Source organism: Columba livia, chromosome 9, assembly GCF_036013475.1.
Source record: "Columba livia isolate bColLiv1 breed racing homer chromosome 9, bColLiv1.pat.W.v2, whole genome shotgun sequence".
In the NCBI taxonomy this organism is placed as follows: domain Eukaryota; kingdom Metazoa; phylum Chordata; class Aves; order Columbiformes; family Columbidae; genus Columba; species Columba livia.
The window spans coordinates 26545271-26560830 of NC_088610.1; the positions used below are offsets into that span (position 1 = coordinate 26545271).

The 15560-nt window shown below is 37.8% G+C and overlaps 1 protein-coding gene and 1 long non-coding RNA gene across 6 annotated transcripts in view; one reads left to right on the plus strand and one right to left on the minus strand.

Moving 5' to 3' along the window:
• CLSTN2 (calsyntenin 2) overlaps positions 1 to 15560 on the plus strand; it is a 439253-nt gene that overhangs the window by 402458 nt on the left and 21235 nt on the right. For all 5 annotated transcript variants that reach the window (XM_065074409.1, XM_065074406.1, XM_065074411.1 and 2 more), the window contains 2 exons: positions 4665 to 4827; positions 14262 to 14428. In XM_065074409.1, coding sequence (XP_064930481.1) covers positions 4665 to 4827; positions 14262 to 14428 — 330 coding nt within the window. The remainder of the gene's footprint in view (positions 1 to 4664; positions 4828 to 14261; positions 14429 to 15560) is intronic.
• LOC135580267 (uncharacterized) overlaps positions 1 to 15560 on the minus strand; it is a 38949-nt gene that overhangs the window by 12391 nt on the left and 10998 nt on the right. The window lies entirely within an intron of this gene.

The following is a 15560-nucleotide window of genomic DNA, read 5'->3' on the forward strand; positions in this document are numbered from 1 at the left end:
AAAAGTACATCCAAAGAGAAAGATTTGCTGTTAATAAATGCATAATAATTATTACTATTAACAATTAATAAGTGTGGTAATAATTCAGCCTCTTAATGAAGGTGCACTGCAACTCTTTATTAATGGAAACGGTGCCTTCCTCTTCTTTAGACTTTGCATTTTTCTAGACATGTACAACCATTGGAGAGGACATTTTTGTACAGAAACATATTAAGCATGACTAATTTTCTATTACGCTACTTTGTGAAAATATGCAGTTTATAATCCCAAGTGTGTTCCTGACTTCCTTGCAAGCAGAGGTAAGCATTAGTATTCTAGCTGCTTGGGTATTCCTGATGTGAATGTGGTTCTTCCTTCATTAATGGTCCCATTTTGCTATTAATGAATATAATAGCCTTCTCCACTATAGTCTTGATTACAGAGCGGCCTAATGTTTTATTTATTGAAATACTGCCAAACAACAGCAAGTAGATTTATTGAGATGACACAGAATTAAACTGCGATGAATAATAGACTGCTACTGAAGTGTTCCATGGTCTGAGAAAGTTCCAGTTGTGTAAAGGCCAGTACCTCTTGGCGTGACATTTCAGCAGATGTGCATCAGTTCAGGCAGGATCATTTATATTCTGTAAGGTTAGGTTGAACAAACAGCAGTGCACATTCTTTTTCAATTTGAGTCACCTCTGTTGATAAGAATTCAATTGTAGAAGTGATTTAATTCATTTAACGTTAATGTTTAATGGAAATCATACTTAGATTCTTTTTCATAAAAAGCAAAAGAGAGGAAGTGTTTTGAACACCTTTGTGATTTCTGTGTTTATCTTTATTCACTTCCCAAAAGTTAGGTTCTGTGTTTGCAGATTTTAAACTCCTCTTGTTTGTGACAGAAAGTATTGGTCAGCTTGGCCTCACCAGCCCAGCTATTCGCAATGACTACTACACTCTCATGTGCAACTATTTAAATTTGTATCGGTTAATAAGACTGGAATTATGCTTAATTTACGTAAGAGTAAGAGAGGTACTGGAAAAACAGTATCTGAAACACAGATGAGAGGGCTGTGTATCAGAGGGATATAAGAGTGAGGGGGTTACCTAGAGGATAAATTCCTTTGGTGCTGCTTGCAAATACTTGGAAAATTCTTTCAGAAAATAAAATTTAGCTTAACTTGAAGTGTTAACCACTTGCTGATGCTAGCCAATTCACAAGAAAAGATGAAAAAGAGCACTCCAGTTAGGTTGAAAGCATTTTAGCATTTTCAGATGAAATTGTTCAAGTTTGTACCATCACCTTTTTTTTTTTATTTATTATTTTCTCTTTTATGTCTGAAGTATGTTTACAATGAAGTATTGTAACTGCTGAAAATCAATTTGGTTTGGTTTGGTTTTTCCACTGAGAATTTAGGATTTTGAGTGGTTTATTTCTAAAAGGGAATTTAAAAAATCTATTTTGCAAAGCAGTTCTGTTCTTGCGAGCCTCCCAGCTCACATTAGTAGTCAGCAAGTAACAGGAGAATTGTGAAGCTGGCACTAGGTAAGCAGAGCGGAACAAAGGAAGCGCCAACGTCTGTGCGGTAGGGGAGAGCAAGTTTCCAAAGAGGCCTTGCTTAGCCAGGATTTGTTCTGCCTCCGCCTGGGTGTAGCTTTTCCAAAAGTGTGAAGCTGATTTGGAAGAGCACTTAAGGAGCTTTCAGGAAACTAGTCAGAGGGCTGCAAATGCACATGGCTTTTCAGTGTTGAGCTGAGGCACTGGGACACTTCTCCAAGTACAAATTCTTTTTGTATAGCTGGCCAAAGAGGTGAATGATCAATTTTGCATGAATATGCCTCAGCTGACCTAAACAAGGCTAAAAGAAAGCTGTAAGCTGTGAAATGCATTTTCTCATGTGTGCATGCCTAGCCCTTATGTACAAAGCTGTAAAAGGAAATATTTTGCAGACCAATAATGTCTGTTTCTAAGCACCGTGTGCTTCTCAGACCAAAATACTTTGGTTTCAATCCGTTCCTAAGCATTCCAATATAAACCAGAAAAATGTCTGACATTCTTCATCAGAAGATGCCTAGAGCTTGGGAAGATGACTTGAGAAGCTTACTTCATAGTATTTATATTGAGTCTGTTTTCATCTGTTTCATAAAAGCATATTCCAATGAAATGGCTTATAATCATCACGAAGACTTCAAGTTGGTGAATTCACTGTGATTTGATTAATACTTTTTAGAGGCAGACTGACACGATAGAGTGATTAGACCAACTTAGCCATCCAGGACTCTTTGAAAGCTAAGCTTATTCGTCTGTAATTTTATGTCATTAGGATAGTTTTATAAATTAGGTGTTTTTAAATAAAGTTCCCATTTGAGATGATTAATATTCCTTTATTTGCCAAACTAGTATATTTTATAATTTTATTTTCATGGCTTCACTTCAACCTTATGACATTCTGTTGCCACTGTGGAATGCATGCAGGGAAGAAATTGGCTTCCTCTTTAAGGAGGTAAAGAAGGTGTCTGAAATGACGGCATAGCAAACTACAGTCCACAATTCTTTAATTCATTATCTTGTTACCTGTGAAATGGCAAGGCATGAAATAGTATCTGCTGCTGAATGACTGGGATATATTCCAAAGTTTTAAAATAATTTTATTGCTTCCTTGTAGAATATTTTTTTACACTGGAACCCAGTACAGATACTTAAAGATCTTTTGCTGGAACATATATGTGTCTGTGTACCTAAGCTGTATTTGAAATCATATGACAATTAAGCGCTTGACTTACTTGGGTGCTTTTTAAATCTAAGGAAACACCAAGCTGAGATTTTAAGTGCCTAAATTTCCTTTAAAATAAAACTTGATGTCTTTATGTATCAGAAAAAATAGAGATTCATAAGTACTTTGTCTGGTGTGGACATCTGCAATTGGACATCTGCATTTTTTGGAAGCACTGGAGCCCAGTTGCTGGAGTCTTGAATTGTGGAATTTATGTAATCCCAGGTTTCCAGAAAGCATTTTCTTTGAAAAATATAACTTCACTATTGGTCAGTCAACAGAGAAGTCGGACTAGCTACACATTATCATGGTCCTTGTGTGTATGACATCCCAAAATGTTTGGGTTTGCTATATTTAAGTGCTCGTGCTTTGGTTAAATACAAGAAGGATTGCTCACTCATTTAATAGCACGTGGGGCGTCCCAAGTGATGCAGGTTAGGGTTGTAAAACACAAACACACTGGGATAGTTCTCTGAAAAGTGTCAGGTACTAAGGCCTGTAGCTTTTGTCATGCAAGGTCTCCCAAATATGGACACATCATTCATTTTGTTTTATATAAAATGTCTGACACATGCAGCTGTGATGCATCACATTCTAATGACCAGGTCAGGAAACTTGGCAAGCTGTTTTTCCTTGAAAGGGAGGACTGCAAAATACTGTTCGTGATGGCTGTTTGTTCAATGAAGTTTTCAGTCTTCCAATTTATTTACTTTCCATTTTGGTTTCACTTCATTTAACCTTCAGAAAACATTTGTGCTGTCTACTGCTTACAGAAGGAAAGCTCTAGCAGCCCCTTGCTGCATTTATCTCTTGCTGTGGAGCTATGATGTCTGCAGTAATAAATGTATCCGTTTGAAATAGAAGTGATTAAGTCCTTGTTGAAATGTCTTCTGGAACAAAACATTAGCTTTTGTTTTCAAAGGGCAGATATTGCAGCAGATAGCACTTAACCTGGCCAAGGACAAAGTGTTACGTTTGAACATCACTTTTCTGCTTGCCTCTACGAAACAGCAAGGATATCTGCATTCAAGCACTGCTGTTTCTTAATACATCAAAACAAGTATCTCTACAGAATTGAAAGTAGCGTGATTGTAACAATTGCCTTATTTTTAAAAGCAGCCTGCCCATCCACCAATTTGCTGTGATTTATTTTTTTAAACTTTTCAATGAGAAAGATACAATGAAAGAAAAAAGAGTGGGGCAGGCATTGGTATTTACACACCGGGCTTCTGTCCTCAGAGGCGCTGATTCAGCTGGCTGTGCCTTGCTGAACTAAAACTGAATTTGTCCATCTTGCAGTAATCCCTGCTTGTCCAGCTCAGAAATTCATGAGATTTGACACTCACATTGTCATCCTGAAAGGAGAATGTAACTGTGGCTGCTGCTTTTCAAAGTTTATGTATATGTAATAAGTTAATAATGACAATTGAATCAACTCATCAATAATAACTCATCAATCTAGTGACTAAGTGCTATGTATTTTCTTATTTTGGAACTAACAGGGATCCCCAGTAACTATGCTTATACATCTCAAGTATGCAACAATTTTGCATTCTCAAAAGTTTAGTATAGGCATTAAGGAACTAATACTATATATTAACAATGGTGAAAATGTAGACCAGATACCAAATTGTATGATTTTTCTATTTTATCCATGTCTTGTTTTCAAAGAGTGTGTTTTAAGATGGCTCTATTTATCAAATATATTCTGCATGTGTACCATTAATATTTATCAACATTGTTTTACACTTTAATCAGTTTTAGAGATGTATACATTGCAATAACGTTATTTTCTTCTATGACTGGAATTTGGAAGCAATACCATTTAAAAATATATGGCATATAAAAGCAGACACCTTCCAATAAGTGCTAATTAATATTTTTCTCTTGCATTCTGCCTTTCAGATTTGTGATAAAGAATGGCATTACTACGTTGTCAATGTTGAGTTTCCTGTTGTTACTCTATACATGGATGGAACAACATATGAACCTTACCTTGTGACCAATGACTGGCCTATCCACCCCTCCCACATAGCTATGCAGCTGACAGTTGGGGCTTGTTGGCAAGGTAATATGACAGCTAATAGTAGAAAGCAGAAGTCTCAATTCAGACCAAGAATAATCTTATTTGTGTCATTGATTGTATAGTAAATAAATTACTTAAAGTTTGATGATATAATATCAAAAGTAAATCCAGAGTTAACAATGAATCAAGTCCAAGGATAAAATGGGTGGGACATTAGCAGGCTTTGCATTTCCATCATCTAAAGAAGTATGGAATACAGTTTGTGTATTCAATGTGAATGAATGTCGTCTTTATTTTTCTTCTTCACTTCTTTCAATTGTTTCCGTTGTTCTACAATGCAAACTATCTAAACATTACTCTGAAGAGCTCCAGCTATCATTTTTCAGTCTGTGCCTCAAATTTCTTCCACAACTCATGGCCTGATCCTGCACTCCTCCAATTGGATGTATATCACCAGTAATTCCGCTAATTCAATCAGTTCACCCTGTTATAGACCAGATGTGAGAGTAAGATAAAAACAAGAGTTACAACCCCCGAGCCATACTTGTATGGGTCTTTCCTTAAATATTAGGGTTTGTTCCATTTTGTACCCTTTATAATCCTGCTCTTCTCATTCATTTGTCTGGTACTCATGCCACTGTTTCTTTTTCTGGTTCCTGCCTTACAACTGAAGCAGTCCTCTTTTTTAGCTCATCTGCTCCCGCAAAGTTGTCTCCAGTAACCTTCCATGTTGATTTTCTATTTATTATGTCTTGTTTTCACTTAAGACAGAATATGAAGTGAAGCAAACTGCATAATTAAGAAAAAATGCTTTCACACAGATTGTGTTTCTTCCCCGCTCTTTGATGTTGGCTTACTTTTTCTGTTATTACTTTGTTTGCCAGTTTGATCTCTGCTCATTTTCAACGTGTTATCTGCAAATTTTGGACATCTTATGCATGGCAGAGCTGCTCAGTGTAAATAATATTTGAAGCAAATCCAGCTGTTGGATTGTGAACACTAAAGATCCAATCTTTACTTTGATGATAACATGCAGAATAACGCCATACTAATCCTAAAAACAAGATTTGATAAATTTTGAATATTGATCACCAAGATAAGAAGGATAGCTAATGAGCATGACACTAATCCCGTATATTTGTACAAGTATACACTGATTCTCGTCTGACTGGTATTTGCATGTGTGGGCTTCCATCTCTGTAGGATGAACTTTAGGTGTATTAGAATTTCTCATTGATGTTAAATACATAACAGAATACATTTCATTTTATTCTAAGGTGTTGGTGCTCTAAGGGCAAGTTGTTCCTTATTTAGCTAAAAATAAATGGTGAAATACCTATCAGACTCTTCAGAAACCAGAACTGTGGTTTAGCCAGTAGCTTCCTGGGACAAATAGTTGACAGATACCAATTTGATTTACATGAATTTTCTCTTAATTTTATTTTTGTTTGTTTGTTTTCTTGTGTAGGTCTGGCGCAGTATTTTAAAATCAAAGTTCCAGAGCTAAAAAATGCAGATGTAATTCCTGAATGGAATAAATTCAGTTCTTTCCAGACATGAGCAAATGACACAGGGACTGTGAATAATCATGGAGTATAGCTTTCTGAAAAATCAGCATTTCTCGGTAGCTGTGCTACAGAAATTTTATTTTAATCCCTTACTTCATGTTCTTCTGCGTAGGTCTATATAAGTATTTTTGTGCATTATTTGTAGTGCTTCTGCCCCTTAACTTCTTTCATTCATACCTGGTGGTTTTATCACTCTCTTTTTTCCTAAAACTTTCAGTATTGGTGGGAATCCACTCCCTTCAGCCCCTTCCTGAGTCTCGGGTTAATCATCATGCAGGTGCAAAGTTTTGAGAACTGTGCAGCAGTTCCATGGAACATGCACTGTGTGAGCAAAAGCTTTGCCAGTTTTGCCACACTGCTGCATCTGTGGGTTTCTTCTACCTCCAAGGCAGCCAAATACAATATGAATTATCTCATTTCCTTTCCATTTTTCTCTCTTCATCTCAAATTGTTAAGAGAAAGAATTATCGTAAAAAATCTTATAAGGGTTAAAATAAATTTAAGACACAGACTATATTTAGTATTGAAGCTGTTAAACAAATAGAAAGTTGCAATTTTTTTCAGACATTTTTAGCTTTTCTTGAATAATTTGATGGCTTAATGAATAACCATTCAGGATAAGATTCTTCTTCCTTTTTGATTAAACAACTGATTTAAAGTACTGAAATTTTACCTATTGCTGTTGTCAATATTTACTGCAAAATTTTGTTGTTGCTGTTTTGTGTGAAACTTAGAGCTCATCAAAAGCAGAAACAAATTTTCCATCTCATTAAAATGTTCAGATTTAGCTAAGATAGTGTGCTAAAGATTCTGCTAAACTGTCATGTGTCAGGCAAAACCAAGAATTTTCAATGCTATATGAAACAAGATTTCAAGATATCACTTTTGGCAAAGTGTATCTTTTTATAAGATTGTTTTGATCACCTCAGACTATTTTAAATTAATCGCATGGAAGGTCATTTTGTTAATAAGATTCGGGACTCTATTTCAGTCTGTCTTTGGGTTGCTCAGCCTATTTCCTCCCATTTTCATCAAAGCACTGGCAGAATGGGAACACAAGCTCTAACCTCTTCCTTCAGAAAGGACAAGACTTTTTTTCTGTCTTTACTAAACCATTTTGTAGTTCTGAGTACACAGTATCCATGTATCAAAGTCAAATTATTTGAAAAACAATCTTAACTCAGACAACTAAATGAACCAGGAGAAATAACTTTCCTTTTTCTTACTGTACCAATTCTGATTTGCTCACAGCAAAAAGTAAGTCATCATGACTGCAGGGCAGCTGAAGAACTGCTGGGGAGCAGGAAGATTGTATTTAGAGGGCAAAGCAAAAAATCAAAACCAAAAATAATTGTGATTTACTCTGTTAGCACTGATAGGAAAATCTGCTACTCCAGACAATTTTCATTTCTGAGCTGAAAACTGGGAATTTTTCTGCTATTTCTCTAGGAATCCAAGTATCTTCCAGGTTATGAGAAAAGTGACTCTTTCAGCCCTGGTCTTGTCATCACTTACACTGGTACTCCTCCAGAGGTTACACAGCAAGTACCATCCTTGCACCTCCTTCTTATCTTTCTCAGAGCTATGTCATGCAGGAGTCTTGAGCACAGCAAAATAATTATTTGCCTTAAGATCAAGATTTCCTATTAATATTTCAATTCCAGAGTAACTATTTTATGACTTTTATAGCCCTGTTTATAGGATCTATTATGAAAAGTTAGGTTAGTTTTTACTTCTACCTTCCCCTGTTCAAGTGAAATATAAGAGCAGTTGAAGTTTGGTGCTGTTCTCGTGAATCTAACATGAAAACAAACCAAATGTGCAGTTTCTCAGGCTTACATGATAAATGTAAACTTTACCTTATGGTGTGCTCTCTATCCCATTTGCATCAAACCATTTGCCTTTATTTTTTCACTTTGTTGCTGTTGTTGTGTTTTGACACGAGCATTCCAGTTGTAATGGGCAAGTCTCTCTTCCATTCTTATCCTTGGCTTGGCAGTGTAAAAAGCATGCCTGATTTTGTTCCTGATTTTATGCAATATTTCTTCAAATAATGTGAGTTGAATGCTAGGACTCTCCTAAAGGGAGGAAATTTAGCCTTTTCCTGAAGAGCAGAGTCTTTTCTAGGGGGCAAGAAGGTATTGGAGGCAGACATTAAGGTCCCAGGGCGTGCATGGCAGCCTGGAGACAAGTGGAGACTGAAGATGGCTGAAAGAGCAGAGAGCCAGGCTTTAGAGTTGAGAGAAGAGAAGAGAAGAGAAGAGAAGAGAAGAGAACAGAACAGAACAGAACAGAACAGAACAGAACAGAACTTAACTTCCCTGGGGCCTGTCAGGCACTGGGTAAAGTTTACTGAACCCAGGAAACTACTCAGTTACCTAAAACCAAGCCTAGAGGATAGTTTTCAGCTTTAATGACACATTGGGCATGAGGAAAGTTGTATAAAAATATATTTTTTGCATTTGTCCTGCCATAATCAATATGATTTTTTCTCTACTTAATATTAGGAATTCTGGATTTCGCTCTAGTATAGTCTTCCTTTTTTACTTTAAAAACCTTTGTTCTTTCTTCAGGGAGCTCACTGAACAGAAAATCTAGGCAGAGCTATCTCATTGATTTAGGGCCCTACCGCAATGGTTAGCATAGAGTTGTTTTTGTCTTTTGTGTTGTTTATGTTTAATACTGCTGTACTTTAGAGAGGGGGAGTTTATTTGGGGGTGGGAATTAAAGCATTATTTTTAGGCTAAACTGTTTGTGTTTATTCAGTTACATGTGACCCAAGAGCAATAGCAGCTGGAGACATAAAGTTCTTAACCTGTTGCAGCCTATCTCTAGCAGAGTGCCAGTCTTCATGATGGCAAATCCCAACTGACTTCTTAGCTGTGATTTCAGTGGCACTAGACCTGGAAAAAGGTAGTAATGCTGCCTACAGAGCTAAGCAAACTGGTCTCTTAATGAAGTAACTGAGGGCAAAAATGAACGGTTTGGAGTCCTAGTACAGATATTCTTGAAATTAGACCTTTATGTACCCTCGTAAAGTTTGACAGCTTTCTCTGCACATACTTAGAATTAAGGATATAACTTAATTTTAATTTATTTAAAGGGCCTTTTTTGTTCACACCAGTGGTCTCACAGGTGATTGTCGAGGGTGTGATTTTGATGTGGTGTTATTTAGGTCTGAAGTGCTGTTCTGTCTCTTAACAGTAAAAGAGATTTTGAGGCAAAATTACTCTTTCTCAAGGACAAAATTGACATCCTTGTACATGTGCTTCCAAGAACAAAAGAGACACCAACGAGTGGGGAGTGTGACCCTGGCACTGTCTCTGAACCCCTGCCTCCCTGAATGGATGTTAGAAGTAGACATGGTCCATCAGGATGGTAGTGACCTCCCCAAGGCTCAACTTCAGCTCTCAATTCTTCTGTCTTCTTCTCTAGCAAGAAAAATACTTCAGCTTTGCCCTTCCAGATAAAGATCCTTGAGAGCTTTCCAAACAATAAAGAGGTAACAAGGTAGTAAAGAGGTAGCAGGGAAGTAGAATTACTCTTATTCTGTGAGGATAAAGTGCAGCATCAAGAGGGCAGGTGATTTTTCCTCAGGTCACTTAAAAAAATCTGCATCAGAGCAAGAATAGAATCAGACTTCCTGATCAACCACAAAATTGTTCTTATTCTCCCTTCTAGCTTTTGCAATCCTGTTTCATTCTCCTAAGCAGTACAAACAAATTAAGGTTGGCTCATCCTAGAGCTGCACTTTCTGGGAGTTTACCCTAGTAAGGTCTCCTCTGAGTTCATGATTTTTGATTCAGTTTATCTGGGGACATAGCAAATGAACCCTTTCACAGAGTGAGAAATTTCTTCCCTTAAACCAAGGTTTATAGGTTCCTACTGTGATCCCTTTATGGGATATATTCTGTAGCAAAGGCACCCGGAAGAAGGGAGTAAGTTACATGATTTGGTAGTCTAATCATCTGTTGTACCACAGCCTGCAAACAGACTTCCTCCAGGTTTCTGTGAAAATACAAGGTCTTGAGTTCATACTCTTCCCCTCCTAAAATGGCTTGTTACTCTATGTATTATTCCCGAAGTCCTGGCAGGAAAATAGTGACACAAGTTAATGACTTGTCACAAGGTTATGTTGTAGCTTACCATGACTGTAAGTTGTTATTTCTAATAACACCACCCACTCTAGAGTGCTGGAGCTTCACAGCGTAATTAAGCTGAGCACATCGCACAGGGGAAAGTCTTTAGGAGAAGCCTGTCAACAGGGAAACTTTGGTATCATGAGGATAGCAGAAGGCTACTGTAATTCCTGTTTTCTAAGTTATTTATGTTTTCAGTTCTGTCTTTCTTTTATATTCTCCTGTCATTGTCCTCTTCGCTTAGCCTAGGCTGAAGATCACTTTTTTTATGGAGTCCTCTGTGGAATAACCTTATTAACCTTATATGTAAACAATCTGCTGACGTATCAGTTGCAGGCAGAGAACTGACTTCCTATTCAAGGCAAGAAAAGTGCTCAGAGTTAAAAGCTGGAGAGGGGTCAGATCCCTGAGAGCCAAATACACTGTGGACAATGTAGCAGCAGCCAGTATGACTCAACAGAAGCACAGAATGGCTGGGGTTGGAAGGGACCTCTGGAGATCGTCCAGTCCAACCCACCTGCTAAAGCAGGTTCACCCAGAGCAGATTGCACAGGAATGTGCCCAGGTGGGTCTTGGATGTCTCCAGAGAAGACTCCACAACCTCTCTGAGCAGTGTGGATGCTTCTGTCAGTACAGCAGTGTTTTCTGAATATTGCCCTTCTTCTCATCAAAAACAAGATCGAGCAGATTTCAATGCACTTCACAGATCTTTGCTGGAGTTTAGCTGTAGCAGAAATGCAGGCATATGTGGAAGGTTAGTTTAGGAAGAAGTTTTCTTGAGAGCTGAATTTGAATTCCTATCTGTCACTAATTCAGCATAGATAATGTCCCTTATTTAATTGAATTTCTGCACTGGGAACTATGCACCAGCATAGGAATGTTATTTGGAGAATAGGAGTATAGTTATTTGGGCAGCATTAATATCACTTAGACTGTGATCTCCACTAACTTATAAAAGATTGCAACATGTTATTGTGATTGTCATCATTTCCCACAGTTCCCCTGGGAATAACAAAAATTGATTGACTTAATTGGGAGAGAGTATAGAGAGTTTTTCTTGAGAAAAAAAATATCCTAAACAGTGCAAGTTATACCATACTTTTGATCCATGGAGATAGATTACCAGAGATAGATTACCATATGCATACTTAAGACCAGGTAGCCCTTAGTGTTCTCTGCACTTGTTTTATTCCAGATAATACCTTAAAGCCTAAAGCTGTCTGTCTGAGGTCCTCAGGGTATGATATCTACCAACAGCAGGGACAAACTTGAATAGTGCCATGTTTGATGAGTAATTTTCTGAGTAATTTTTGTCTGAATGATATAAAAAACCCACTAAAACTTTTTTATGCTGAGAAGCTCTGGGAGTATAAAAACTCGAGTCTCTAGTTGGGACTACTCCTGCAATCTGTGTTAGGTTTCATCCTGTTTAACAGCCAGTGTGCTTGTCAGGAAGTTAAACCCAGCTCCCTAAACTGCCATAATAAAGAGATGGGATACATTTGGGGACTTGGACCTGAGGACTTCAGAGCCAGAATGTCTCGCAGCTGCCTCCAGATTCACTTTAATCTTTATGCTGGGACCCTGAATAATCGATCATTCCTTAATTATCTGGGTCAGTATAAGCAGAGTCTATAATCTCTTAAAAGAATTGCATCTCAGTTGGAAATCCTCTTGATTCATCATTTCCACTGAAAACTTCATTGTGCTTAGACTGTCCTGATAATTACTTGCTCATTATTAGCATAGGGCAAAAGGCCTAAGGGAAGATCTGTGAGGCCAATAAAGTCACTTCTTTTGACAAAAAGGCATGATTTTTCTTTGGAGATTGGTAAATGAATGCAAACAGCACTTTGTCTCTCTGAAGTGAAAACAATACAAATGTAAAATTCAATAGTAATCAAATTCTGCCACTCTTTATATCAACCCAATGAGAAATTAAAAAACAAAACAACAACAACAACAAAAAACCAAGTTCCAGGCAGAAGAGATCAGAACCAGCATAGAAGAAGAAGAAGAATCTCAGTCCAGAAAATAGTTATTATCTCAGCAAGTGAAAAAAAAGTGATGCATACTCCTTTAACAATGACTGCAGTGAACAGCATTACAGTGAATAATTACAAAAGTCAACAGTTCCTCTGCATGCCTCCCACAGTCTGTTGACACCATCTTCCCATTATGAGGACTGAATTAATGCCAAAAAGGCCAACATCCATCCTCCTGTATCTGCCAGGCTTTGGGAGGGGATGTGTGTGCTGGGTCAGATGGAAAAAGCAATACACAATTTTATCATCAAGCTCCGAATAACACTGTGGCCTCGGTCACCTCACAATCGTAATTGTGACTGCAACATTTACATTAAAGGAAGGAAAAAAAAAAAAACACCAGTAGCTCTTAAAATTCGTCGTGCAAGGGTCTGTAATAAGAATAAGTGATGCTGTTTCAGTCTTTTTTGTGTTGCAGCCATCAGCCTAACTCCCTGACTGACAGCAGGGAAGGTTCTGTTCTCCTTTGTTGATTGCGTCATTCAGCTAAGTCTAACCTCCTTAACTATTCCCCAAGAATTAGCATCCACAACATATTAATCTGTTGTAATCAACAGAGCTGAGCAAAACAGCGTGTGTAACACAGTTGAGGAGTACTTTTTCCTGTTCTCTGAGGTCTTGACGTTGTAATGCCATTGTGGAGGTGAGCTGTATCTTAGATCTATCTCACTTGTAGGAAAGAGCAAAAAGACCTTGACAGCAAAAAAATCCTATAAAAGTTGCTGACACAATCTGGGTTCACTGGATGGCCTGACCTCTGGGTAGAAACTGGCAGGTGCTGTGCTGCAGAACACTTTTGTTTTCACTGCACCATGAGATTTAGAAGTAGAAAAAATTTTAGGACACTTGGATTACCTGAAGATCAGTATCACTGGAGCTCCACTTCATTCTCTGCACTGCTGCTCCAAAGGTTTGTGTAATCTATTTAGACCTTCTTCGTTATCTCAAAAATACTGTTGCTTAGGCTCGGTTTGGTGCTAGAACTCAAAGTGTCTTAAAGCAGTAAGAGCGGTTGGGTGTAGCTTATGCCTTTCCCTCAGTTGTTTCTTAGCATGTGGCAGTTCTAGTGCTGAGTCAAGTTTGGACATGGGAACTGCACATTCCTCCTGCCCGGTGAGGTCTGAGGCTCTGAGCTGCCTGTCAGCTGCGTGTGGAGCTGCACAGGCATGAAATGTGTCTTGCTCAGGGTCAGAGGGTCTCTATTTGGAAAGGTCAGTATTTAGAAGAATTTGGATAACATTCTGTAAAAGTGATACTATCAACATTAGCTACAATTATGCACTGTGCTTTAACATATACAGAATAACCATTTTCATGTTGGGTTAAATGTATTTATACTCATCTAATATTGGGAGCTAAGAATTTTAGAGTGACTAGGACTTGGAGATTGGGCATCCTGGGCTAAATTGTCACACACTGAGAATTGTGTGCTTCCTTGGACACAGATTTGGGAAGCTATGTTTCATCTCAGAGTATGTTATCACAGCTTTATAAACACCTGAATACAATGCTGGAGAAACACTGACAATCATACAGACAGGGTGCTACTAGGTACCGCCCAACAACCCACAAAGCAATTCCACTTACCACAATCAATGCGATCTCAAAAATACTTTGCTAAAACAGATATCAATTCTTTAAATGTGTTACAAAATAATATGAATTATTAGATTTGGGATTTGTGTATTGGTATCAATAATCATATTGTATTCTCTTTCTTGCAGGAGGTGAAGTCACCAAGCCCAGATTTGCTCAGTATTTCCATGGTAGCCTGGCCAGTCTTACTATCCGACCCGGCAAAATTGAGAGTCAGAAAGTGATTTCCTGTTTGCAGGCCTGCAAGGAAGGTCTGGATATTAATTCTCTTGAGAGTCTTGGCCAAGGAATAAAGGTGAGGAATGAACTGACATCATCTTTGATAAAAATTTAGAGCTGATTTATGAAGTGGAGAGCCCAAGGTAGAGTACACACAGTACAAATGTACTCCCAGAAGCAATGTAATTTCCAATAAAGTCATGCAAAGAAAAAGCAGAACAGTAGAAGAGCTGTGACACTGCAAAGAAAAATGTTTCCATTACTGCAAAGCTAGATGCTCAGAAAGTAAGGCGCTGCTGCTATTTCAGAGTCCATAAGAATTGCCAGGTCATGTTCTCGTGCTTATTTTGGTAACTTTACAGAAATAGACATGATTCCAAGGAATTATTGAATTTTGATCTCAAGTAGCTTTAAAGCAATGGAAAACATAAGTGGAATATCTTTCATCTAGAGACAACTCTGAAAGTCTCAATGTAATAGTATTGAAACATTCAAAGTGTGTTCCAAGAGGAAAATGTTATGGGACATGATAAGAGGACCAAAAAACCAAAACCTTAAAGTAGAGAAATTATAATTTGATATTTGCATTTAAATCATTATCCATCTTTATTATGCATATGACTATCTTTAGTGATATTGTAGCACTTTTTTGAAGATTGGAGAATAACAGAGGGAAATCCTGTTTCAGTTGACATAGCGGCCAGATTGCTTTGCACTCATTAAGACAAATTCCATTGTTTTGGATACATAGGTAGGATCTTGACCATAAATCCTATAATGCGTATATGAGGTGCATTGTCAGTTTACCTTTACTGATACCGTTATTGGGTGACAGCTGTTCTCCTGCATGGTGCGTTAACACACTGGTAAGCTATATTTCCGGGAACACAAATCACAATACCATGTTCCAAAGGAGCTGGCTTCAAAATCAAACTAGGAAGGTACTTTGGCTGCAGACTGTGCATCCTGCGAAACTGCACTGGTGTGTTTTCAGTGGGGAAGAGGTTGGTGTTATAACACGTGATCTAGAGCAGGAGTGTCAAGCTCATTTTCACCAGGAGGCACATCAGCCTCGCAGTTGCCTTCAGAGGGCCAACTGTAATCTGTATAAATGTAAGAGTAGTTACATTTATGAGATGAAAAATCTCTAGAGCATGCGCTCAAAAGCCATGTACTACATTTTATTAGCTAAATATTTTCATTGTACA